At 37.2% G+C, this 25,908-nt stretch overlaps 2 protein-coding genes across 6 annotated transcripts in view; one reads left to right on the top strand and one right to left on the bottom strand.

Moving 5' to 3' along the window:
• The window catches only part of paqr7a (progestin and adipoQ receptor family member VII, a), a 65,009-nt gene that overhangs the window by 7,120 nt on the left and 31,981 nt on the right, over positions 1-25,908 (bottom strand). Inside the window, exons 1-2 of one of the 3 annotated variants that reach the window (XM_048201982.1) lie at positions 2,298-2,482; positions 610-626 (exon numbers count right to left, since the gene is read on the bottom strand). The exons of the other annotated variants lie outside the window; for them this stretch is intronic. Of the exons in view, the coding sequence (XP_048057939.1) occupies positions 610-626; positions 2,298-2,467 (187 nt within the window). The 5' untranslated portion in view covers positions 2,468-2,482. Of the gene's footprint in view, positions 1-609; positions 627-2,297; positions 2,483-25,908 lie in introns of those variants that run through there. 3 annotated transcript variants of the gene reach the window in all.
• tmem222b (transmembrane protein 222b) overlaps positions 17,105-25,908 on the top strand; it is a 33,941-nt gene continuing 25,137 nt past the window's right edge. For all 3 annotated transcript variants that reach the window (XR_007186400.1, XR_007186401.1, XM_048201986.1), the window contains exons 1-2: positions 17,105-17,338; positions 24,478-24,562. Coding sequence is in view for 1 of the 3 variants with exons in the window: in XM_048201986.1 (XP_048057943.1) it covers positions 17,220-17,338; positions 24,478-24,562 (204 nt within the window). In the remaining 2 variants the exon portion in view is untranslated. The remainder of the gene's footprint in view (positions 17,339-24,477; positions 24,563-25,908) is intronic.

Consider the following 25,908-nt stretch of genomic DNA (forward strand, 5'->3'; position numbering starts at 1 on the left):
ACTCCTGCTGTAACTTTACCTGCGGGTGTTGCTGTTGGACAGTATTACTTTAGCAAAATGAGTGATTTATACACTTTTTAATGTCACATTTTGTAATATTTGCATTGTTTTATTTTTGTAATATGGATTATTTTCTCATCCAATTTCTTTGAGGAAAAACTGCCCCCACTGCCCCCCTTGCCTCCTCAGAGGAAATGCCCCTGCCTATTCATCCAGCAGCAACATATCTTACATGCTCACAGCAGCATCTCTGTGTATCTAATGGCAGTATAAGTCCACCCTTGCTCTGCAGCTGCAGCCTACATAGTAGATAGTCCACCAAGACCAAATAAATTAGCACTGTCATATCCATTACCGTGATAAAAATATTGTGAGAGTTGTCATGGTTGAAATAAAGACACACAGGAAACCACATTTGTGACACCCAATCCCTCTTAGTTCCTGTAGTCAAAGAGCTGAGAGGTTTGGTGAACGGAAGCATCTCTTTTAAGTTACCTACATAACTGTTCAGAGTTTAGAGTAACTTTAAGTAGAGTTTAAAGCTCTTATTATGAGTTAATGACTGGACTTCATGTTCATCCAAAACTGAAAATGCTGCCTTTTGCTCACCCTCAAGTTGTTCAAACCTATGAAACAAAACAACAGGAGATTTAGCAGAATGTTTAGGCAAACCTTTCCATAAAATAAAACCATAGACTGTTAAGCTCCAAAAGGGCAGAAAAAATACCATGTATAGGCTGCCACATAAAAAGAAAGCACATTTGATTTGGTTACTTTATTCCAACTTTTTTGAAGTCAACATTTTAACAATTTTGACTGACGACAAAAATTGTTATTCACAGAAAACCTTTTCATCAAAATCTCATTCACACACACACACACACACACACACACACACACACACACACACACACAGGTTTGTTTTGCTATATTAGTAAGGACATTCCATATTAGTACATTCTATCCCTACACTACCCCTAAACCTACCCATCACAGAAAACATTCTGCATTTTTACATTTTTAATAAAACATTGTTTAATATGTTTTTAAAGCTATTTTAAATATGAGGACTCATGAAATGTCCTCATATTTCATGTTTACGTCGTAATACCCATGTCATAATACAAATTTGTGTCCTCATAAATCACAAAAACAAGCACACACACACACACACACACACATACACACGTGTGTCCATATACCTACAGCTTCAGAATATTGTTGTAATATGCTACACGAGTATGAACTACTTTATTTTTTGGTGCTTTATGGAGTTTAAAAATCTCCTTCTGAATGTTTAGAGTTCTCTGTTTGGAAAAGAGCTATACTAAACATCTTTTCTGTTCCACTGAAGGAAGAAAAAACAGGCCTAACACTTTACAATAAGATTAAATTAATTAATATTGGTTATGCATTATTATTCATGATAATAAGGTATGATTATCATTATTAATAATGCTAGTTCATAATACCTCACGTGTGGACATTGTTATGTGTAATATTGTAGCAACTTTAAAGGGTTAGTTTACCCAAAAATGAAAATAATGTCATTTATTACTCACCCTCATGCTGCAATTATTTTCATTTTTGGGTGAACTAACCCTTTAAAGACCACACAGAATCATTTAAATAAAGTCTGTGATTTGTATTTGCAGTAAATGGCATTGAAAACTTAAAAGTAACCATCAAGGCCAAATAAAAATGAATAATCAGTCCACAAAGTCATGGTAAGCCTTGTCTTAAACTTGAACACATTTCCAGCTCTTCACTTGCTGCTGAAGAAAATCCTAAAGAGGAGATCAAACTTTGAGTTTGCATCCACTAGCTAATGCATCTTATTGTAAAGTGTTAGCCTACTACAAGTAGGCTATAACAAGCGTTTGAAAAAGAAAAAAAACATAAGGGTGAGTAAATGATGACATTTCCATGTAACTAACCATTATATAAGACATAACATGCCGTTTTCTAGACATTAGCAACAGGTAGTTAACAAAGTTACTTGTTGATGGAAATCATATTTAGTTCTACATGCAATCATGGGTTCTTGCGGTAAAAAAAGAAACATGTTGACACCAGTACGTATTCCAGCATTTCATTCATGCGTGAACAAGAGGCCGAACTTATTGTCACAAGCGGTGTTAATACTTTATGTGTTCTAAATTACAATCAAATGAAATCTAAGACACAACTCGGTTCATACGAGAGTTAATCAAGAGTGTAATGATAATTGTGAGATGCGCCACTCCGCAGCTCCTAAAACGAACACAGAATAGAAAAGCACAGAGGTCTGTATTTACCTTCTTTGTGGTCTTCCGCAAATCTGGCACCGCAAATAATTTCCGACTGGAAACTGACTGGATAATATGCGACTAGCTGTTGTCTTCCTCATATGTTTCTCGCTAGCCACGCCTTTTGTGTCGGCGGCACTGCGAGCTAAGGACGCAATAAGAATCCTGTCAGAGAACATATTAAGTCACACTGCTGTTTTGATGACGCATAAAAGATGTAAAAATAAATAAATAAATAAATACTAAAGCAATAAAAAACGAAAGTAAGAAACGCGGCTGGTTAGATTATTGTTATTTATTAGCTGTATATTCCTATATTGTTGTGCTTTTTGTTTTAATGTAGAATTTCACTTATATGTCTCTTCAGAAGATCCCTTCAAATGATGGCCTAACACATGCAGCCTAGATTCATTTTTGTTGTTTAGCCTACTGTCACAGCTGATTTCTCTTTCGAGAGATATCTGTCAGGTATTAGGGATATTTTGGCACAGTTTCACAGACAGGGCTTAGATTAAACCAGGATTAGGTTTTATAATTAGGACATTTTAAAGGATTAGTTCACTTTCAAATGAAAATTACCCCAAGCTTTACTCACCCTCAAGCCAGGTGACGTTCTGATGAACACAATCAGAGATATGTTAATAAATTTATCCTGAGGCATCCGAGCTTTATAATGGCAGTGAGCTAGACCAACAGTATGAAGCTAAAGAAAGTGCCTCCATCCACATCCATCAATCATAAACATACTCCACATGGCTCTGAGGGGTTAATAAAGGCCTTCTGAAGCGAAGCAATGTGTATGTGTAAGAAAAATATCCATATTTAACAAGTTATGAAGTAAAATATATAGCCTAGCTTCCGCCAGACCGCCTTCCATATTCAGCTTATGAAAAAAACAGAACTGGCGTCGCGTCAGTTAAGCTTTTTCCATAAGTTGAATAGGGAAGGAGGACGTAGCGTAAGCTTTTTGAACTGCGAGAGTTTTACACTTAAAGGGTTAGTTCACCCAAAAAATTATGTCATTAATGACTCGCCCTCATGTCGTTCCAAACCCGTAAGACCTCCGTTCATCTTCGGAACACAGTTTAAGATATTTTAGATTTAGTCCGAGAGCTTTCTGTCCCTCCATTGAAAGTGTAGGTACGGTGCACTGTCCATGTCCAGAAAGGTAATAAAAACATCATCAAAGTAGTCCATGTGACAACAGTGGGTTAGTTAGAAGTTTTTGAAGCATCGAAAATACATTTTGGTCCAAAAATAACAAAAACTACGACTTTATTCAGCATTGTCTTCTCTTCCGCGTCTGTGTATATCCACAGTGACGCTGCTTCTTCTTCTTCTACGGCGGTTGGCATCCAGCTTATTAGTGCATTACCGCCCCCTTCTGCTCCGGACAGTGACGCTGCTGATGTGTTATCCGGTGCGCCCGAGCTTTGTTTACAGTCTGAGGGAGACGCACGCTGTATTCAAGCTATTCTACATTGTTTGTATTTTGGTATTGCTATATTTTTTTAAATGGTGCGTAAGTGCATGTCGCGGATGTCCTAATCGCGTCACTGTCTGGAGCAGAAGGGGGCGGTAATGCACCAATAAGCTGGATGCCAACCAAGGATTGCTTGCGGTAATTTTCATTTGAAAGTGAACTAATCCTTTTTAAAAATTTGCCTTAAAAAACATTATTAGTGTGCATCTTGAGACAAAAACAATGGCACTGACATATTTTATGTCAGCACAAGTGGATTTCAGTTAAAACAGCTCAAACATGCATTTTAGTCTTGGACTAGGCTTAAGTCTTGTCTGTGAAATCAGGGGATAATGAGTAACTTTAAAGACCCCACGAGACCCCACATAATATCTTTAAATAGAGTCTGTTTTTTTGTATTTGCAGTATTGACTACAATGGCATCGAAAAAATTGTATTAAATAATAATAATAATAATAATAATAATAATAAACTTAAATAAAATGGTCCTATCATCAAGAAAAAGCAAAAATGAATAATCAGTCTACAGAGTCATGGTAAGTCTTGTCTTGCACCGTCCGGTCTTGTCATATAGTATGCAATCATTGAACATATAAAGTGATAAGATACTCTGAAGGTTCAAATTACATTGAAGATGTACACTGATCAGTCACAACATTAAAACCACTGACAGGTGAAGGGAACAACATTGATTATATCATTACAGTGGCACTTATCAAGGGATATATTAGGCAGCAAGTGATCAGTCAGTTCTTGAATTTCATGTGTTGGAAGTAGGAAAAATGGGCAAGCAAAAAGATCTTAGTGAATTTGACAAGGGCCAAATAGTCAAGGCTTGATGACTAGGTCAGAGCATCTCCAAAACGACAAGTCTTGTAGGGTGTACCCTAGGGGTTACCAAAAGTGGTGCAAAGAAGGAAGAAAACAGTAAGCCAGCATCAGTGTCATGGACACCTAAGGCTCATTGGTGCACATGGGGAGTGAATGCAGAAAAGCTACCATAGTTCTTTGCTGAAAAACATAATGCTGCCCATGATAGAAAGGTGTCAGAACACACAGTGCATCATCGTTTCCTGCATATGGGCCACCCTGCCACACTGCAAATATTGGTCATGAATGGTGTGAGGAACATGACAATAAGTTCTAGGTGTTGCACTGGCCTCCAAGTTCCCAAGATCTCAATCCGATTGAGCATCTATGAGATGTGCTGAACCAATTAATCCAATCCATGGAGGCCCTACTTCACAACTTGCAGGACTCAGAGGATCTGCTGCTAATGTCTTGGTGCCAGGAATATCTTGATTTGGCAAGTCAACAGCCAGGAAGATTGTTTTAGACTGGGCTCAAACACAGCAGCACACTGATTTTGTGTATCCTTTTCACCTGTTGCAGCTCTTAGATTTGCTCTTTTAAAAGTTACTGGAGCCTAAGACCCTCAAACAATCACAGATCCTCTTTATATGGGACTGGATGTGTTTAGATTTGTAATTAATTTCAGGCCCTGTTTACACCTGGTATTGCGTTTTGGTCGATCGGATCAGTAGACAAGGGAAACACATTCCTATTTACACCTGGTGTTTTAATCCATCTCTTTTGTCCACTTTCAACCACTTCTGTCCTGATTTCTTCAAGGGGAGGGTCTATGGGCAGGTATATGTACGGCCTTTTTCAGATCTTTCAATCTAATGAATGAAATAAGCTCAATCAATTTACATATGAACATGAAAGGACACAATGGAAAAACGCACAGAGAGCAGCAGCTTTAATTTCTGCTTTGACCTCTGCAAGACCACACTGAACGCGGTGAGTGTGTGTTAGAAATCAGGAATGGTGAAGGAACTTTGTGCTTGGTACGTTTTTTATCTTTAAACCAAACTTAGGTCCTTTAGCAAACAAAGTTTAAATTCTGGCTAGTGTGCTTCCCATAATGTTTATGCATTAGGTCAGTAGGCGGAGAGTAGGCAGTCTTTTGGCTTGATGACTGGGTCAGAGCATCTCCAAAACGACAAGTCTTGTAGGGTGTACCCTAGGGGTTACCAAAAGTGGTGCAAAGAAGGAAGAAAACAGTGAGCCAGCATCAGGGTCATGGGCACCTAAGGCTCATTGATGCACATGGGGAGTGAATGCAGACAAGCTACCATAGTTCTTTGCTGAAAAACATAATGCTGCCCATGATAGAAAGGTGTCAGAACACACAGTGCATCATCGTTTCCTGCATATGGGCCACCCTGCCACACTGCAAATATTGGTCATGAATGGTGTGAGGAACATGACAATAAGTTCTAGGTGTTGCACTGGCCTCCAAGTTCCCAATTTTGCACAGGTGTGGCTGTGCAACACCTACAACAGCCAACACCTTGCACAGGTGTGGCTGTTCGAACACATTCGACCACATGAGCGTTTACACTACAAAAGCAATCTGGTCGAATGCATTTTTGACTACCTCTGGAAGCGGTCGAAAGTGGACAAGCTTGTGATCCAATCGACAAAAACGCTTCTTAATACCAAGTGTAAACAGGGCCTCAGGCACACCAAGTCATGCACTGATTCAAGTTTATGTATACTGCATGCTAGTGAACCTTCTTTCTGAACTCACCCTGACAGAAATGTTTACACGTTTCCTGCTGATTCACTGAGAGAGACAAGAGACAAGCAGAAAATCCACTAAATCAAACACTTAGGAGATCCTGAAGTTGGGTAAACTAGCTTGACAGATACTGGAAAAAGACACGTTTACCTTTATGGATAAAGATAAGAGAGAGACCAGTATTGATCCTCTACTTCCCATCAAACTGTCTGAAGATTGGCTCTTGATTTTCAGAAAACTTGATGGGTTTAGGGAAAATGTACCACTTCATGCATCCCAGCATCCAAGAGTTCCTTGCAGCATTGTAAAAACACTGAGTGCACCTTTAACATAAATTCATAAAAATCCAAACATATTCGCTGCGATTCAAAACTTTGACTTGACATCTGCTGCCTACAGTAAATGCAAATGCAAGCACTTGAGGAATGAATTGTAATGAGTTGTAGTTGGAATGCATTTTATAACCCAACGCCGCACAAAATGCAGCTTGCATAACTAGAAGAGCCTGCTTGGTTACACTTTATTTCCATGGCCAACTTTAGACATTCTACTAATTAGTAACTTTGCAACATGTCAACTAAAGCTGGGTGCACACTGTACGATTTATAATAGTCCTTTATGATTGTTGCAGACTGTACGAAGATGATCCCTGCTGTAAGCCATGTCACACTTTAGGATCTCAGTTGTCATTAACGTCAGACTGTACGACAGTCAAGACGCGTTAAAAACAGACACACACAAGAAGACTTATCTGGAGTTTTATATCATCAATCTGTGACACATTCAGTGACAGTGAGCTGTGGTTACATGCAAGATTGAAATGGTGGTGAGCAAACAAAAAGGCTTTTCTGATGGCTTTTCTTAAAAAAAATGATGGTTGTTGTAGGAGGAGCCACACTGCAGGACTATGCGTCAAATCTTCTGACACTGTCAGAATTTTGTTGGAGGTATAATTTGATTGAAATGGTCATTAATCGGCTGTCGGCTAACATGTCCCTGCTGAAAAATCCAGCATTGCTGATCACCAGTAAGGTATGTTTGCATGCTGGGACCAGCATGGGATACTGGTTGCTGGTTTGTTGGTCCCCAGCAAGGCATGCTGTTGTGCTGGTGGACCAGCATGAGGTACATTTTGCATGCTGGGAGCAGCTTTGGGATGCTGGTGTGCTGGTGGACCAGCATATGTTGTCTTTTAGGCACTGCATGACCCTGGTCTCAGCCTCAGACGTCTCACCCACGAACTGTTGGCTGAATGTCTGATGCATATGGCACACTTAACTGGAAACACTTCAGGATTTTCGAAGTCGTCATCTGGTTGGTTGTATTCTACAGGATGTCTGGGAGACGTGTTTGTTGCGTTCTTTAACTGTCCGCCTGGAAACAATGCTGTGACGCCAAACCCACTCGTGGAAAAAGAAAGCTGTCTTGTTTACAACTGTGACAATGAGCGCTTACCAGGATCAACTAAACGCTGGATTTTTAAACGTATGTGAAGTTTGCGGCTCTATTGTTGCAGTAAACTTACATAACATTCTTAAATTAATAATTTATTAGATGCATGCCGGTCTGCTATTGTAGGGACATCGACTTTACTTTTTCATGCCCCTAAACATGACACGGAACAAAACAAACTGTGACTGGTTGCGTAACATGTCAGTCAAACGTCCTCTTGGGCAGTCCTTGGCCAATGAAAGCTGCGATAATGAAAAGCTCAATGACAGCTGCAACAGAGTCCAGACCTTCTGCCATCAGTCTGAAGGTCTGTCTACATGAGACTAGTATGACCCCAGCAAGACCACAACAAAACTTGCGTATATGTTACATATTCACACCACTTTTCTTTGTAGTTAAATAAAGACCAAGAGAATTTTCCAAATTAATTATATATATAATAAATAATTTAATAAAGAAAAATGCAAGTTGCTGGTTACATGTTTACTGGTATACACAGTAAAATCCAGTAAAAAGTGTTAAACAAACTGCTCAGTTTTCATATGGTCCTAATCTATAAATTAAAAGTAACACTAAGGCAATGTTGCAGTTAGTGAAATAAAGTAGATTCACTCTACATGTGATGATTGAGCATTAGTGATGAAACCTGCAGTTAACAAGCTCAATCACTAAAGATAAGAGGAACAACAAGAACAGAAAAAGAGAAGAGATGAGCAGAAACAACAACTACTACAACTGACTCACAGCCACACAGCCTTAGATTACATCAACTGCAAATAAAATCAATATCTCACCAGAGGATGATTAAACAACTCCAAAAACAGCATTACCATATTCAATTATTATGAAAAAGCTTGGCTTTATTTCTTTCATATGGTATATGTACAAAGGTTGTTGAGGCCCTTTAGTTGGGCACTTGGATATTGACTTTGGTTGAATTCATTCTCTTTCAGCGATTGATAAAAGTGCATGCTATCACTATTGTCAATAATATTTCATGCTTCTGACTGCAATGACGTACATTTTATTATATACTTTTTGGAATCAGTGACTGACATCTGGATTTTGACACGCAAGAGTTCCCAAATTAATATGAAAGTCTTTAAAAATAGAACTAACAAATTATCATTATCAAGTGATCAACTGTCCCATTGAAAGAGTTCTTCTCATAACTCCTAATATTGAACAAACTACTTAAGATTATGCTTTTATTAGGCATTTTTCTTGGTTTTCATATCTCTAAATGTTTTAGTTTTGCAATGTACACAAGCTCTTTTTGACTAATTTGTCTACAGATCTTTTCAAACAGGAGACGATTCCTTTGATGCTTTGAAACATTACAAGTTTATCAGTGACATTGATTAATAATGTAATCATAAATAAAACAATTAAAAATATAGCTGCAAGCAGCAATTACAGGGCCAAGCACAAAAACGGCACAATAAGCCAGTCAACATGGCTGTGAGCATCAGACCAACTGCAACTGTGAGCAATTAAAGACCTATTAAAATCGTTTTAGGCAAAAGAGCTAAAAAATTATCAAAAATGACGATTTACATGTTCATCACTTTCGACCAATAGGTGGCTCTGTGACCAAATTAATGTGGTATAGTCAGAGTGAGGTGACAATGACACTTGCAAAGTTTGGTGTCAATATGTTAAAGCACTGCAGAGATACAGCTTCAAGAGTCGTTTTTGCATCATGCCTCAAATTCGTTGCTCCGGTATACGAAAACTGTTTGACGTGTCGACTTGAAATCCATTACTTTTTGTCAGCATGGTCTGAAGATGATACGGTTCAATTTTGGTGAAAATCAGAGCAACGGTCTAGGAGGAGTTTGAAAAAGTAGGTTTTTACAGTAAAACAATATGGCGGACAGGAAGTTCAGCCGACTATGGCAAATTTGATATCTATGTTCTCAGAATGACCCAAGGAATCTACTGAGAACAGTTCCATTACAATCAGTTAAGATAGTCAAAAGTTATTAGCATTTTTGTCAATTCTGTTATAACTTTTAACCACAAGGTGACCCTGTGTCAAAACTTTTTGAGTATGGTCAGGGCATGGTGCCAAAGACGCATACCGAGTTTGTAACAATATGCTAATGCGTTCGTAAATTACAGCATTTTAGCACAAAATTCAAAATGGCCGATGGCAAAAATGGCCAATATGGCCAAATTGGATACCATTTGATTCGGCATGATCCCCCGAATCCAACGAGACCAATATAATTTTTGGACAAACCCATCAGAAGTTATAAGCAAAAATACCCATTTTTCATATCTCCACAACATGTACCAAATTTGGTCTGAATACGATAAAGCATTGCAGAGATACAGCATAATGTCTATTTCTGCAAGCGATACATAACATTTGTTCATGTGTTTTTCGAAAACGGTTTGAGGAATTGACTTGAATTCCATAACTTTTTGTCAGCATGGTCTGAAGATGATCTGGTTCAATTTTCGTGAAAATCGGAGTAACGGCCTAGGAGGAGTTCGAAAAAGTAGGTTTTTCAGAAAATTCAAAATGGCGGAAACATTTTTATGACGGAAAATGACGTCATAGGGTCCATTCGATAGAATTTTGTTTCTAACCCTTACGGTTCAAAAGTTATTAACATAAACATGAGCGCAAATTTGGACAGCTGGTGGCGCTAGAGGGATTGAGTTAGAGATGCCAAATTTGCTATGGACACAGTTCAGACTGTCCTCTAACTGTGTGCCAAATTTCACAACTTTCCCGCAAGCGGTTATATGGGCTGCCATATACTCCCAGAGCGGAAGAGAAATCTAACAATTACAATAGGTGCCTACGCACCTTCGGTGCTTGGCCCCTAATTTTCAGTTCTACTTTCAGTAGAGTAGAACTGTTCAATAAATCATATGTTTTAACCTTATATTGTTTTTCCTTTACATCATTAATGTGTTAAAATGTAGAAATATCCAAGCAAAAACAATGCTTGTCCCCAAAACACCTGTTGCTTACAGACAGCTGGCCTACTCACACTCAACCCCGCAAGACCATTCTGGTGAACCAGCTTCACCAGCTCCATTTTGCTAGAGAACAGCATGAATATGGTCCACCAGCTAGACCAACACTAACCAGCATAAACCAGCCTGGGATAGCGTGGAATTTTCAGCAGGGGTCAACCTAGCAATCAAAAACTTCAGATTTTGGCCTAGGATCAGAGGAGTCTTTTAGAATTCACAAACTTTGACTCAGACGGCCAAATCGTGGCCAAAATCGTTACAGTGTGAATCCGGCTTAACTCCCATTAGAGTGTTAGTAGACTGTAGTAGACTGTTATGTGTTAGGTTTCGGGTTAGTATAAGTTGCTTGTGCAAAGTTTCTTATAGTCAATAGAATGTCTGTTGGGGGACCATCAAAATAAAGTGTTAGCAGATATTAAACAGACAGTCTAATATTCTGAGAGTTAGTTGACATGTAGTTGCAAAGTTACTTATAGCTAGGAATGGAGAAAGGCAGCATCCTAACCAGAATGAAAATCCATATGTGACCAATTAGAACTGTTTTAAATAGTGAAGTGAAGTGCACAGGAGACACGAAATCTATTTGAATGCTCTAAGCATAAATACCCTAATAGTGTTTCTCAACCCTGGTCCTGGAGGACACCCAACACTGCACATTTTGAAAGTCTCCTCTGTCTGACACACTCATTTCAGGTAGTGGAGTTTCTTCTAATGAGCTGATGAGTTGAATCAGTTGTGTTTAATTAGGGAGAAAGACAAAACCTGCAGTGTTGGGGGTCCTTCAGGTTGAGAAACACTGCCCTAATACATTCAACTTAAACACTCAAATACATTTTAATTACAATTGGGATCTATGGACTGGGTGGCTGATCCGTCCTTTTACAGCACCACAGGTGACGACATCTGTGTCCATGACCACAACACCTGGGATCCTGCAATATGATCAAAAGCTTGCTAGAAACCAACATGCTCCTCCTTTTTTTTTTTTTTTTTTTTTTCTTTTCAACCACAAGGTCCCATTTCTCAATACTTGGGTCACTTTATCAAAAATATTCACACAGTGGGCACAACAGCAGTCTATGTGGGCTAAACTGTCGAATATTTTCCACAGAACACATTCTGTGTCACCCCCCCCCCGCCCCCACACCCCCCAGCCCCCCCCCCCCCTCCCAAAAAACAGGAAAATTTTCAACACAAATTCATAACCTACCAATACAAAATTTAATAAGGCAGCAATTTGATACATTTCTGCATAATTCCATACTGAAATATATTCCAAATCTATCAAATGAAATACTATCCAAACAGTTAGATGTATCAGAACACCTACTACACATATGTTAGTCTTTCAATTTCATTACCATCTATACAAAAGGGGAAACTTAGCAATCATTTTGTACTGTGGTGTAAACATGGATCATACTGCAGTAAATTCTAAACCGTTGAGTGTGTCGTTCTTGTTTTATAGACATGTTACAAAAGAAAAACTGTGTAATGCTTCCTGTTTGTTAGTGGGCTTTTTTAGGTCAGTATTTTATGAGTGATAAAGTGTTTGTGGGTGATAACTTTTGCTAGTGTTATGGAAGAATGACTTGATTTGAGACATGTATGAAGTTTTCTAGTACTTTTAGTGTGTTTTAGATATGAAATGTACTGCTATGTCAATCTGAAAGTTGGTATAAGGAGAACTGTGTAAAGAATTTTGAAAAAGTGACCCAATATATTGAGAAATGTGTAAAAAAAAAAAAAAAAAAAAAAAAACTAACTAACCCTAACTCTAAAAACTAACCCTAACTGTACAGTAAATCTCTCTCAATGCCCTTTGAGAGAGAGAGAGAGAGAGAGAATTCACTAGAGGGCGCCATTCCCTTCTAAAAATCTGATATTAAAGGGATAGTTCACCCAAAAAACCACTGACTTCCATAGTGTTTTTGTTTTTTTCCAAACTTTTTAAGCCAGTGGGGCCAATCAAATGTTTGGTTACCCATATTCTTCAAAATATATTCCTTTGTGTTCAGCAGAAGGAAGAAATATACACAGGTTTAGAACAACTTGAGGGTTAGTAAATGATGACAGAATTGTCATTTTTGGGTGAACTATCCCTTTAAGTACAGCGAGGTGGTTTTCACCATGTTGATCTAATATAAATTTTTAAATGATTACTCTTTTTTTTTTTTTTTTTTTTTTTTACTGAGAGTGTAAACATTAAGAGTTTCCAGTGCAGAGAAACAACAACAAAAACAACTGTGTGCGTGTGCGCGCCGCGTGATTTATGAGGACACAAATTTGTATAATTACATGGGTATTACACTGGTATTATGACGTAAACATGAAATATGAGGACATAAACATACTAAACAATGTTTTATTAAAAATGTAAAAATGCAGAATGTTTTCTGTGATGGGTAGGTTTAGGAGTATAGGGGTTGTGTAGGGATATACAGTTTGTACAGTACAAAAACCATTAGGCCTATGGATTGTCCTCACAAAGATAGCAAAACAAACCTGTGTGTGTGTGTGTGTGTGTGTGTGTGTGTGTGTGTGTGTGTGTGTGTGTGTGTGTGTGTGTGTGTGTGTGTGTGTGTGTGTGTAGGCTAACAAAATGATATAAAACAACAATCTTTACTATGAAAAGTTTAAATAGAAGAAACGATTGCCTTGTTGTTGTATTACTTTTCAATTATTATACACCAACATTAACTGCAGTCACTGTATAATAAACTGCTAAACTAAAAGCCTGGTTAAATTCATTTCATGTAAGAATGAGCCCTCATTACAGTGTATGTGCTGACGTTTTCTTATAAATATGTCCTTCCACTTCTCAAGAGAATTCATTCATGCTTGTTGTTTTTCACTGAAGGAATGTAATTCTAATAGATCACCCCGCTCATTACAGACATCAGTGTGAAACAACATTGCTCCACAGCCAGCAGGGAGACTAAATTAACCTCTGTTACATATGGTCGAGATGTCATCTAGGATGAAGCTTGTTATTTTAAGCCAAAGAAATATGGATGTTCCCCTTGAGATGTCTGTGTGTCGCCCACCAAGGAGGAAATGTTATGTAGCACATCCCTCAAAGCAAAGGGCAGCAGCATCTCCCGGGGCACTTTCTGCTGGACAGGTGATCACAAACAGAATGATTGCAATTATTCTCAACCTTATTTTCAACATGACAAAAATACTGCAAACTCTATAAAAATATGACAGATTCTACAAAATTATTCTTTTCAGTTATATAAAAACACGAAAATATAGATGCTACTTAATGTCGACTGCTCAGGTGGAAAATTGTCTCACAAAACCTGTCAAGCACATGTCTGGGTTATTTTGCCCCAAAATCGAAAGGAAAAATACGAAATTATATTTTGCATAAAGAACATAAAGCCTTATATGGATTACTTATCTTCTTACTATCTACTATCTTTTTTTCATTATTAAATGTTAAATATAATAATAATGTCTTATTAACATAATGCAAAAAATAAAATCTCATTCTAATTATGATAATGCAGATGTAACCCCTCATTTTTAAACCGCCCGCTCTAAGAGGGACTCGAACCCGGGTGCGCTGACATGGGAGTCGGGCACTCTAACAAGGAAGCTAAAGACCAAAGTCTCTAGTGTCAGTCGCTAGAACACCTCTTGAGATCAGGGAAGTGAGGTTTACACGCACAGCTCTTACTGGCCTACGTCCGTTACACAGAAAAAAAATCATGAAATTATTTAAATTGTAAGTAGGCACGCACAGATATGAAAATTTTGGCCGATACCGATAACCGATAATTCTTTATATTTGAAAGCCGATAAATCTAAATCAAAATTTATATAATTTTTGAGAGCCTGATTACAAAACATAAGTCTCACCATCCTACCAAGCCATGTACTAAACACACAATTCTATTGTTCTCATTATAATATTATATAGCCTATATGACAGACTTGTGCTGTACATTGCACTTAAAGGTGCGATATGTAATATTTTTGCAGTAAAATATCCAAAAACCAGTGGTTTTTGTTATATATTTTGTTCACTTGAGTACCTACAATATCCCAAATGGTTCCAACTATTTGTAAATCATAAGAAAACTGCAATTTTAACCAATGCTCCGGGACGTGTGAGGAGTCACCTGTCAATTGCATCATACACGCGTTAACCTCGGTTTCCGGTTTTATTTTGTAGAAACCATGGAACACCAAAGACGCTTTAATATATTACACGTTTTAATAGACAAGGGAACAACTGTTTTGATACATTTATAGACAGAAAACGAATTATTGTTATATAGCTCAACACATTTAGTCTTATTGTTTAAATCAATTTTCTTGATTTTTTCCGCGTACCACGCTTTACCATGCCTCAGAGAAAAACACAATTTTGTCAAGTAGCTAACATAGCATAGATGCAGCTTTATTTTTATTAACAGCAATACATAATTTTCTCCATCATACAGTACGTTTTAAAATTAATTGCATGCCATTTATCAACACAAGCCATCCAGCATTTAATATGATATTCTAAAATCGATCTAGCTTACTGCAGTGTGCAACAGTGTCTCACAGCAGCTGCCGAGCGAACGCACAGAGTAACAACGTTATAACATTTTCAACACATTCAAATGTATCTAATATGATAAACAGAGCTGCGTTACCTCATAGTCATGACCGGAAAAGTGGAAGCGGCACCGGCGACTGTGTCATAATAAAAGTTCAGCTGCTCGTGAGGCGTGTGTTGCGCAATCGCTCCAGCAGCCTCGTTCAGCTCCCACAACACTCGCTCCTGCTCTGCTTCATACTACAGTAACGTTAATAATCGCATCCATGAACATGATTTCTTCCCAACTCCAATCCCTATTCTTTTGCACCGTCCGTTGAGATGGAGACCACATGTCCCAAGATTCCGCTCTAAAACTTGGCGTCATCAAGCTACGCCTTTGTTTTGTATAGGCTTCTAGCGACCTCTAGTGGACAAAATTATTACATATTGTACCTTTGTCTGAAGTGATTTCAATCATATTTCAAGCAATTCAAAACCATAATGGTGAACAGTGCGCAACTGAAGTGTCTCAGATGAAGGAAATAATCCATTATTCATCGGCTTTAATATATCGGCCAAATTTTTTTTTTAATTGTTGTACTTTTGTATTTTTATTTTGCGTTACAATAAGAATCTTTTAAGAATAATGGGAATTACAAATAAATTCATTCGTTCATTCATTTTAGGTATAAAATGTGACCTGGACATGGTTTTCAAGGTAAAAAGGTGGATTTTTGTAGCTAAGCGAAATATCTTGAGATCTTTTTAATTGCATGCATACAAACAACTTTGGAAAGGAATAATCTACAAGGAAAAAATAGATGAAACATCTTGGATGTGGACTTTATGAAGCTGAAGTGTGTAGACACTACCTGCATCTTCTGGCCTAATTGGGTTAGATGCGGGCAGAAATTGAAGTGGCATTTTGCAGGAGAACTCCCTTAGCTCGGCCATGATGAGCCCACAGTATCTGTGTCACCATGCCTTCGTTTATCAATGTCCGCTGGCTTTTGCTGAGTAGTTTGTTTTTGCCGTGCGCACCATATATCACCTGTCAGGTCTAATGGGGGCCAGTGAGGAGGACATATGGCTGCAGAGCATTCCCATGAGCCTCTCTTCTCCTCTAGCCCCAGTACAGATGGATCCTCTTACAATGCAATCCATACAGCACTGAGGGAAAACTTGAGGTTAATTGATCTATAACTTACAAAAGGATCAGATACTGCAAATGCTTAAGTGGGCTACTATTGAATTGCATTGTTTAAATATTCACAGTTAAACGCATCCAAAGAAAAAGATGCTTAGCCTCAATTGCAGAGCTTATCATATATATCATAACATCTCTCTTTATTAAAGTGAATTCATAACAAGATAACACAATCTGTGCTACTCACGTAAACAATGATTTTTTTATTATATATAGAAGATTCTTTATTCAGAGAAAGTGCAAACAAACCAAATCTGAAAAAAAACCTAAATTTTATTTATTTATATGAAGAAGAAATCAATTTACATTTTGATTTATAGTTCATAATTTGGTGCAGTATGAATTTTTAATTTATCTGCTAATTTATCTTGATACCTGTGGCCATTGTTTTAATTGATATTCTCTTTGTACTAAATAAATAGCTACACATACATACATAACGTGAATTTCCCATACACACTTTGCTAAATGACTTTTATACTCATATATCTGTATATTCATGTCAAATATGTCCTCACACAATTGTTAGTACTTGTTCGCTTGATATTACCATTGATAAAGTGTGTGGTCTGCAGTGGCCAACGGGACCCCGGAAACGCGCCGCGCGTGTCGCCAGCGCGCTGCAGCTTCCAGGAAGCGGAACGAATGAAGTTCATTTCTCACAGCTGGTGATGGCGGATGCTATCGAAATAGAGACCATGAAGAATTATAACATAGCGTTTGAGAGGATAGACCCGAGCATAAGCCGCTATCCCTACTGTATTGTATGGACGCCAATCCCCGTATTATCGTGAGTGATTCTCGCCTCCACTGTTGCTTTTGTTTCATGTTAATGCTTTGAAAGCGATTCAGTCCCGTATAGAGAGGTTTGTGTTTATGATGGATGCATTACACACCAAACATTACGCCAGCAAGCGACGCGTTGCTTGGCGTCATTGTGCAATTGCGGTATGGACCGCTTTGGTGGCAGCGTTCTGTTGCGTCGCGTCGCGTTGACAGCAGTGTAAATCGTGTGTTGTAAAACATTAACTGATTTGGCATTTGAACTAGGCTTCCTGACAAGAAAAACCTGGTCGCTGTGTTTAAAGGAATAGTTCCCAGAATTAAATAATAATAAAAAAAATTATGTCATTAATTACTCATTCTCATGTTGCTCCAAACATGCAATTCTTCCCCGGAAATCAAAATATAAATATTCGAACACCGAACACACGTTCTTGGAAGTGTTTTAAAGAGTGTTCACACTCTTTGAAACAATACGAGTGGATGGGGACTGGCGCTATTGTGAATGGATGGAGACTGGAACTGCTCCAAAAATGACAAAAAGTATACAACTCATGCTTTATATTCTGAGTATAGCTCTGTGTGAGAAACAGATGGAACTTTAGATTGTTATTTGCTAAAATAGTATGTGTTTGTAATAAAAATATGGTATGTGAAGGTTAAACAAGAATTGTTTTCATTTAAATGAAACTCATATGATCATCATTGAATGCTTACGTGATGATGTATTTGTTAGCATCACCCTGGTTTTCTTAACAAAAACAACAACAACAACAAAAAAACTATTGACTTTTGGATTTTTATGTAAATAAGTATCATTCTTACATGTTTTGTTAATCATAATAATCTAATGACCAACTATATCATTAATCAAATGAACACCTTTTATGAATAAATACAGTATGAAGAAGTAAAAAGATAAAGTACACCAAGGTTGCATCACTTAAATGTCAATTCCAACAACTCTTTCAATCTTCATTAAAAAAAAAAAAAAATCTCTGAAAGTTTTGAGTTAGAGTAGTTTGCATGATTAAAAACACACGAGTTTACCTGTTTAGCGGGATGACATTTAATTTCCCTGACAACCTCTGTAGACCCATTTAGATTCTTGTTATCAACCACCTGTTTCCAAGTAAAAGTTTTATAATATCACAATACTATGACAAGTATTACATCATAGACTAAAACATGAAAATATGACACTAAGACCCGGTTTCACAGACAGGGCTTAGCCTAAACCAGGATTAGGCCTTAGTTCAATTAAGGCATTTAAAGGGTTAGTTCACCCAAAAATGAAAATTCTGTTATTTATTACTCACCCTCATGCCGTTCCACACCTGTAAGACCTTCGTTAATCTTCAGAACACAAATTAAGATATTTAGTTGAAATCCGATGGCTCAGTGAGACCTCCATAGGGAGCATTGACATTTCCTTTCTCAAGATCCATTAATGTACTAAAAACATATTTAAATCAGTTCATGTGAGTACAGTGGTTCAATATTATTATTATAAAGTGACAAGAATATTTTTGGTGCGCCAAAAATCTGAATCATGATTCGAGCACAAATGAATCAGTGTGTCGAATCATGATTCAGATCGTGTGACAAACTGCCAACGGCTGAAATCACGTGACTTTGGCGCTCCGAACAGCAGATTCGATACACTGATTCAATGTTCCAATGGTTCATGAAGTAGTGTTTTGAAATCGGCCATCACTAAATAAGTCGTTATTTTGTTTTTTTGGCGCACCAAAAATATTCTCGCCACTTTATAATAATAATATTGAACCACTGTACTCACATAAACTGATTTAAATATGTTTTTAGTACATTAATGGATCTTGAGAGAGGAAATGTCATTGCTCCCTATGGAGGCCTCACTGAGTCATCGGATTTCAACAAAAATATCTTAATTTGTGTTCCGAAGATTAACGAAGGTCTTACGGGTGAGGAATGGCATGAGGTAAGTAATAAATGACAGAATTTTCATTTTTGGATGAACTAACCCTTTAAGTAGCTTTTATAAACTTTCACTAGAAAAACACATTACTGGTGTGCATCTTGAGACAAAACAATGACACTGACATAGGTTAAGATATGTCAGTGCAAGTTGCTTTCAGTTACAACAGCTCAAACATGCATTTTAGTCTAGGACTAGCTTAAGCCTTGTCTGTGAAACTGGGGGTAAATGTTGTTTCCATTGTCATGGAAAACCTGAAAATAAGAGGACATATTTACATTGACATTTCCAAGCTTGCAAAAGTCATGGAAATTTAAAAAATCCCAAAAATCATGGAAATATCAGTAACTATTTCATTGGCTAAAAATTGCTCTTTGTCTGTGTAAACTCTATCCTTATCATAAATCCTGATCCAGTAATGATAAATGATTAGAAAAGCAGTTTGAGAAGGTTAGGGTCCGTTCACACCAAGAATGATAACCAAGATAACTATAATGAAAATTACATTAATTGCAAAAAAAAATTACAAAACTACATTAGCATCCACACCAATGCACGATAGCATACTGTTTATTGTAAGTATGCACTGCAGTCACATTGTCTACCAGTTTAAATGCTTGAGCTCTTTCAAGTCGGGTGGATTCTGATTGGCTGTCAATGTTTTTATTGGTCAGCAGCTGAAAAAAAAAAGGTTTTGAAAGTGATATTGTTTTTCTGTGCTGTTATCATAATAGTTGTTGTGCAGATTTCCCTAAAGGGTGCAATAGTCGGGTTAAAGTAAGTAAAAACATAGGGAAATTTCCATAGGGAAATTGATGTTTAATAATAACTTATAAAACTTTAAAGACAGCCTTACTGTGAGGCTGTCAAAGCCGTTAGCCTGCATTATTTCAACTTAGTTTTAAAATAATCATGTTTAACAGTGGAATTTATGGTGAAAAACTACATTACCCATGATGCTTTACAGAAAATTTCACTAATCAGAGTCAAAAGCAAAACGTGCCAAAAGATCTCTTTAGCTCCGCCCACTCCCACGAAGAACCGCAAATAACATAATCGAGTCGGTCTCCCTATGCTCTCAAAATACTTCACAGTCTTGTGCTGTCACAGTCTTGTGGTGAACGTGATTTCACCAAGTACTACATGTTCCTGGATCAACATCTTTGTTGATCCTGGAACAACTTTCCAATCAACCAATCAGATTTGAGGGACAAGTTTACCATTTATGTCAAGTTTAGGCTTACAACCTGTGTTAGATGCTTCCACAACAGTGTTATTCAACTATCATTTCCCTCTGATTTTAGGGATAAGTTATGGGTAGGGTTAGGTTTAGAAGTTGGGAAAAGGTTAGGACTAAATTTTCAGATAGGAATGTTGTTCCAGGATCAACAAAATATGTTGATCCAGGAACATGTCTTACTTGGCAAAATCACAGTGACCGTCTTGTACCTTTGTATTTTTTTGCTTCAAATCAAAGTTTGTAATGTTATGATTCTCCTCGTAGCTGGTTGGCTTGGCTCATGGCTTGTAATGCTTTAACAAATAATTTTTTGAAATCCCCATGGGAGAAATGAATGGAAAAAATACTTCCGGAACCAATGCCACTGAAAAAGTGGGTGGACAATGTTGCACTATTCTAATAGAATTAGAACGATTATTAATACGTCATTAATACTTCATAGTTACAGTTATTGTCTTTGGTGTACATGAGATTTTACACTTTCTGGTCAGCTTCTGTATTTTGTTTGTCATATAAGAAAATGATTATAGTGTAGAAGTAGAATGGTACAGTGATGCTACCATTTTGTAATGCATATCACAGTAATTCGATACCATGCATTATAATTTATGACCATTAGTTGCAAACACGACACCTTTGCTGAATCTTTGATGCATTAGTCTTGGGATGAAACTTGAGTTCAATAACACCAACAAGAGGCACCCATTATGATCTCATCTGGGATCAGAATCCAAACTCCTTCTAATAATCACATTTGCTGAGATTAGACTGCTTACAGCTGATCTTAGACCAGTCCCCTGGTGTCCTCCACTGTAGATTATCTCAGTGTGAGAGTTCCTTGCCCCATGTTTTGTTTGTCTCCTGTATTTGGGTCAGCGGCTTGCTCTGTAGGACACTCGGTGATAAATATGCACATGGACAGGACCGTATCTGGGGTGCCGGCATATGCCCTACTCCACTTCTGAAACTCCACTGGGGCTGTTTTATCCAGGATATTCATACTGTTATTCATATTACACCCCTGAGAGCTCTGTTGATAATACCTTTTTTAATCACTTTTATAGGAATTTTGGTCTAGTGTCTAATCCTCTTCCTTATCTGGTTGTCCTTTGGATTGCCGGTTCTGTTGCCCTGCTTGTTTGAATTCCAAAGCCAAAATAATATGAATATGAATCAGCAGGGGAAGCTGGATTTTGGCCAGGTGTATGATATTGAAAAGGGCACTCTCCAGCATCAAGCCTTGGGCTCACTTACACCGTAAACCCTAATGCTCAAAATACTTAATTGTTTTGAGTAGGACAAATTTAAATTTAACAGATTAGTTCAGTTAAATTAACTGTTATGAGTATTTAGAAATTTCTTTTTCTTTTGAGTTCACAACACTGACATATTTTAATTAAACTGAACTGTTTTATTGTTTTGAGTTGAATGAACTAATTTCTTTTAATTTAGACTGACTTAAGTTTAACAGAAACTGGGCTGGGATTTCTATTTCCAAGCATGCTTTGCCCATGGCACTCAAAAGAGAGAGTAAATGCTAAATTTAAGTGTAGCTGTTCTCCCAAAACACACACAAGTGTTTGTGTACTTCTAACCCTTGTGAACAATTTAAATTGTTTTGTCTTTTTTGAGCAATTTCCTTTTTCCATTTTTGTTCTTGGCATTATAGGTCTTGTAGGGATTTATTTTACGTCATGCTCAATGTTTAATGTCCCTGACAACAGCAAGAGGTTTAAAAAATTAAAAGGGGTATTACTGTTGTTTTTATGTTGAAGAATAAAATATGAAAATATCTTGAGCTTGTGTTACCACAGACCTTAAAGGCCCCGATATACTATACTATACTATAGCGAATTGATGTGACGTCATTTCGAACAAAATCAGGCCAAAATGAAGTTCGTTTTGTGTTCTTTTTGTAAAGCTGCTTGCTTTTAAGCAATCAATTGAATAAAGTGCTATATAAATAAACGTGATGTGACTGGAGTGCTAATTTGCAGAGCTCGTGCTAACATACCAATGTTGTTATGATCAGACGCTTTTCTTATGCTTTATATAAAAATGCTTGCAGTTCTCATTTTTGTTGTTTATTTTGTTACTGAGAAGAAAGTGTACAGCACCTATTTACATATTCATCTAACCGTTGCTCTCAGCAGTGTGGGAGGCGTCAGATGTTCAATTACAGTATATCGCTGGTCACACATTTCGAACTTCGTTTTACTCCTAAACGAAGAACGAAAAAGAACTTCGTTTGAAGTATACCGGAGTCTTAAGACCAATCAGACCAATCATAGCGCCATATCTGCCATTTTGTCCGACAAACAAACAAGACACGAGAGTTAGTAGATTAACGTCAGTGAACTTGAACTTGAAAAATGGTGTCTATTGACGTCTTTCTGCAGTTGAAACAACATACATTTTGATGTTCATTTACCTATATTTCGTGCTATAGCTAGTAGGAACAGAGGATCTGTTCACGTGCCGATTAAACTTTAGGCTCTACAGCGATCAATCATGACACATTAAAGAGCCACAAAATGGTATTTGATGCTTGAATTTCTTTAAAAATAAAAAATAAAAAAAAACTCTTCAAAATTTAAAAGCTTAGACTTTGTTACAGCCCAAAAGTAACCTACTCTGACTTGTCTGTCAGCATGTTGTCAGTGTCCTCTTTGCTTTGCGATGTATTTTTCACCACATGAGAATATGATGTGTGGTGTGAGAGCGCCATGGCTTGTCAGACGTAGCAAAAGAGGGGGTTAATTGGAATTGAAATTTTGTTGCTTTAATCTATGTAATAATAATGATGTACTAAAACCTTTGCTTTTTTCATGTGCACGACAACATTGTCAAAATGATCCCTGTTCACACTGTTAAAAATGGTGTAATATGCATGCCAGGCCAGTAGTTGGTGATGTCATTTTGTAAAGAAACACTAAGCGCCTATAGACTGAACGCGTAATATGCATGCGCATGACGTCACCATTTTCTTTACATATTGACATTTTTGTAGTTTACACAGAGTCCATTACGGTATAGTTTTCAAAAACCTGCACTTTGAAACCCATTTTCAAAAGTTTGCATTTTCAGGCCCCCAAAACGCCGTTGTCGTGAAATGAACGGCTAAAACGCATTAAAAGGTTAGTTCACCCAAAAATGTATTACTCACCCTCATGTCATTCCACACCCGCAAGACCTTCGTTCATCTTCGTAACACAAATCTTTTTGATGAAATCCGAGATCTCTCTGACTCCATAGACAGCAATTTAACCACCACTTTCAAGGTCCAGAAAGGTACTAAAGGCATCGTTCAAATAGTCGACATGACTGCAGTGGTTCAACCTTCATTTTACTTACTTCACATTTTGCATGCAAAAACAAAACAAAAATAACGACTTTATTCAACAATATCTTCTCTTCTGTGTCATTCTCATATGCTGTTTACGTTCAGCACTTCCAGGTTCTACGTCAGAATGCAGAGTCATTATTGGCCGGCTCCTGTGTCAGCATAACACGCATGTGTCGTGCTGCTCACGTGAACAGCGTCTGCCAGTACTGAGCCGGTGTTCTGACATAGAACCTGGAAGCATGACACAGAAGTGAATCGTTATTTAATTAATTAATGACAGAATTTTCAGTTTTGGATGAACTAACCCTTTAAAAGTTTTCAGTTTTTAGTTCAAAAACTGTGTTATGTAGATGGCCCCTTAGTGTTGAGGTCCTCTACATGGTAGTATACTAATAAAAGTTATTTGTATAACCAAAATAAACAAAATATAAGTATTTTAATAAAATATTAAAATTAAAATATTAAAATAAACATTACCATTTAACATTTTTCTTCCTGGAAAATGAATGAACATACTGATTTGGGGCAAAAACAACTGTTTGTCCAATAAAACAGAATGTAACATGTTTTTGTTGCTTTTCTTTGTTTTTACCCTTTCAGATGGCTGTTTCCATTCATTGGCCACATGGGCATCTGCACCTCCACAGGAGTGATCCGTGATTTTGCAGGTCCATACTTTGTCTCAGTAAGTAGTGTTTACATGCACGGCTGGTTTGTCTCTCCAAGAATACATGGATGTTTTAAATACAAGTTGCACATCATCTGTTTCAGAGAAAAGCACGCCATGCCAATTCTATTTTCCAATTAACATGAATACATGCAGGAAAATGCCTAGTTATAATAAAATGATTAAGTGATTAAGTGATACAGAGTTTTAATTTCCTTTTAATTTTCCTTTCATTTAATGTTTTGTACCTATTTGTTCAAGCCTCTCGAAAAATTAAAACGCATTAAAAAAGTAAAAGAAATTATGAAACTTTTCTTTATTCTCTTTCGTAATGCATCTTTTATCAGTTAACATTAAAAAGATAAAAAATATTGTTTGTCTATTGTACACTTTAAGCAAAACGTAATAACATACGGCATTGTTGTCTCTTAGGCATTGTTGGCTATTGGATGATCTTAACTAACAGCCAAATATTGTAAATATTTAGGCCTTGTTTTAGCAACTGGCATACAATATTGCTCTGTTCTGGTGTGGATCACCCAAGTTTCATGATCCATGAGAATTCCCACTATATTTTTTCCCCAGTGGATATTCTGTACCAGATGGAAATATGTGACTTTACAAAATAATAATATGCATTGCAAGCAGCAATTCACACCGAATAACTGCAGTACAATTGCTTTTTAAAGCAATAGTTCACCAAAAAAAAAATGAAAATTACTCTATGATTTACTCACCCTCAAGCCATCCTAGGTGTATATGACATTCTTCTTTCAGACAAATATAATCAGAGTTATATTAAATAATGTCCAGGGTAATCCATGCTTTATACTGAGAGTGGATTTGTTTAAAAGACCTCTGGAAAACAGGTGAATCTCAACATAACACCGACTGTTACGTAACAGTCGGGATCATTAATATGTATGACCCCAATATTTGCATTTGCCAGCCCATGTTCAAGGCATTACACGAGGGCAGGCAGTATTAACGTCTGGATGTGCACAGCTGAATCATCAGACTAGGTAAGCAAGCAAGGACAATAGCAAAAAATGGCAGATGGAGCAATAATAACTGACATGATATTTTTAGTGATATTTGTAAATTGTCTTTCTAAATGTTTCGTTAGCATGGTGCTAATGTACTGTTAAATGTGGTTAAAGTTACCATCGTTTATTACTGTATTCGCGGAGACAAGAGCCGTCGCTATTTTCATTTTTAAACACTTGCAGTCTGTACAATTCATAAACACAACTTTATTCTTTGTAAATCTCTCCAACAGTGTAGCATTAGCCCATTAGCCACAGAGCATATAACCTCAAACTCATTCAGAATCAAATGTAAACATCCAAATAAATACTATACTC

The sequence above is a fragment of the Megalobrama amblycephala genome, linkage group LG9 (genome assembly GCF_018812025.1).
Source record: "Megalobrama amblycephala isolate DHTTF-2021 linkage group LG9, ASM1881202v1, whole genome shotgun sequence".
In the NCBI taxonomy this organism is placed as follows: Eukaryota; Metazoa; Chordata; class Actinopteri; order Cypriniformes; family Xenocyprididae; genus Megalobrama; species Megalobrama amblycephala.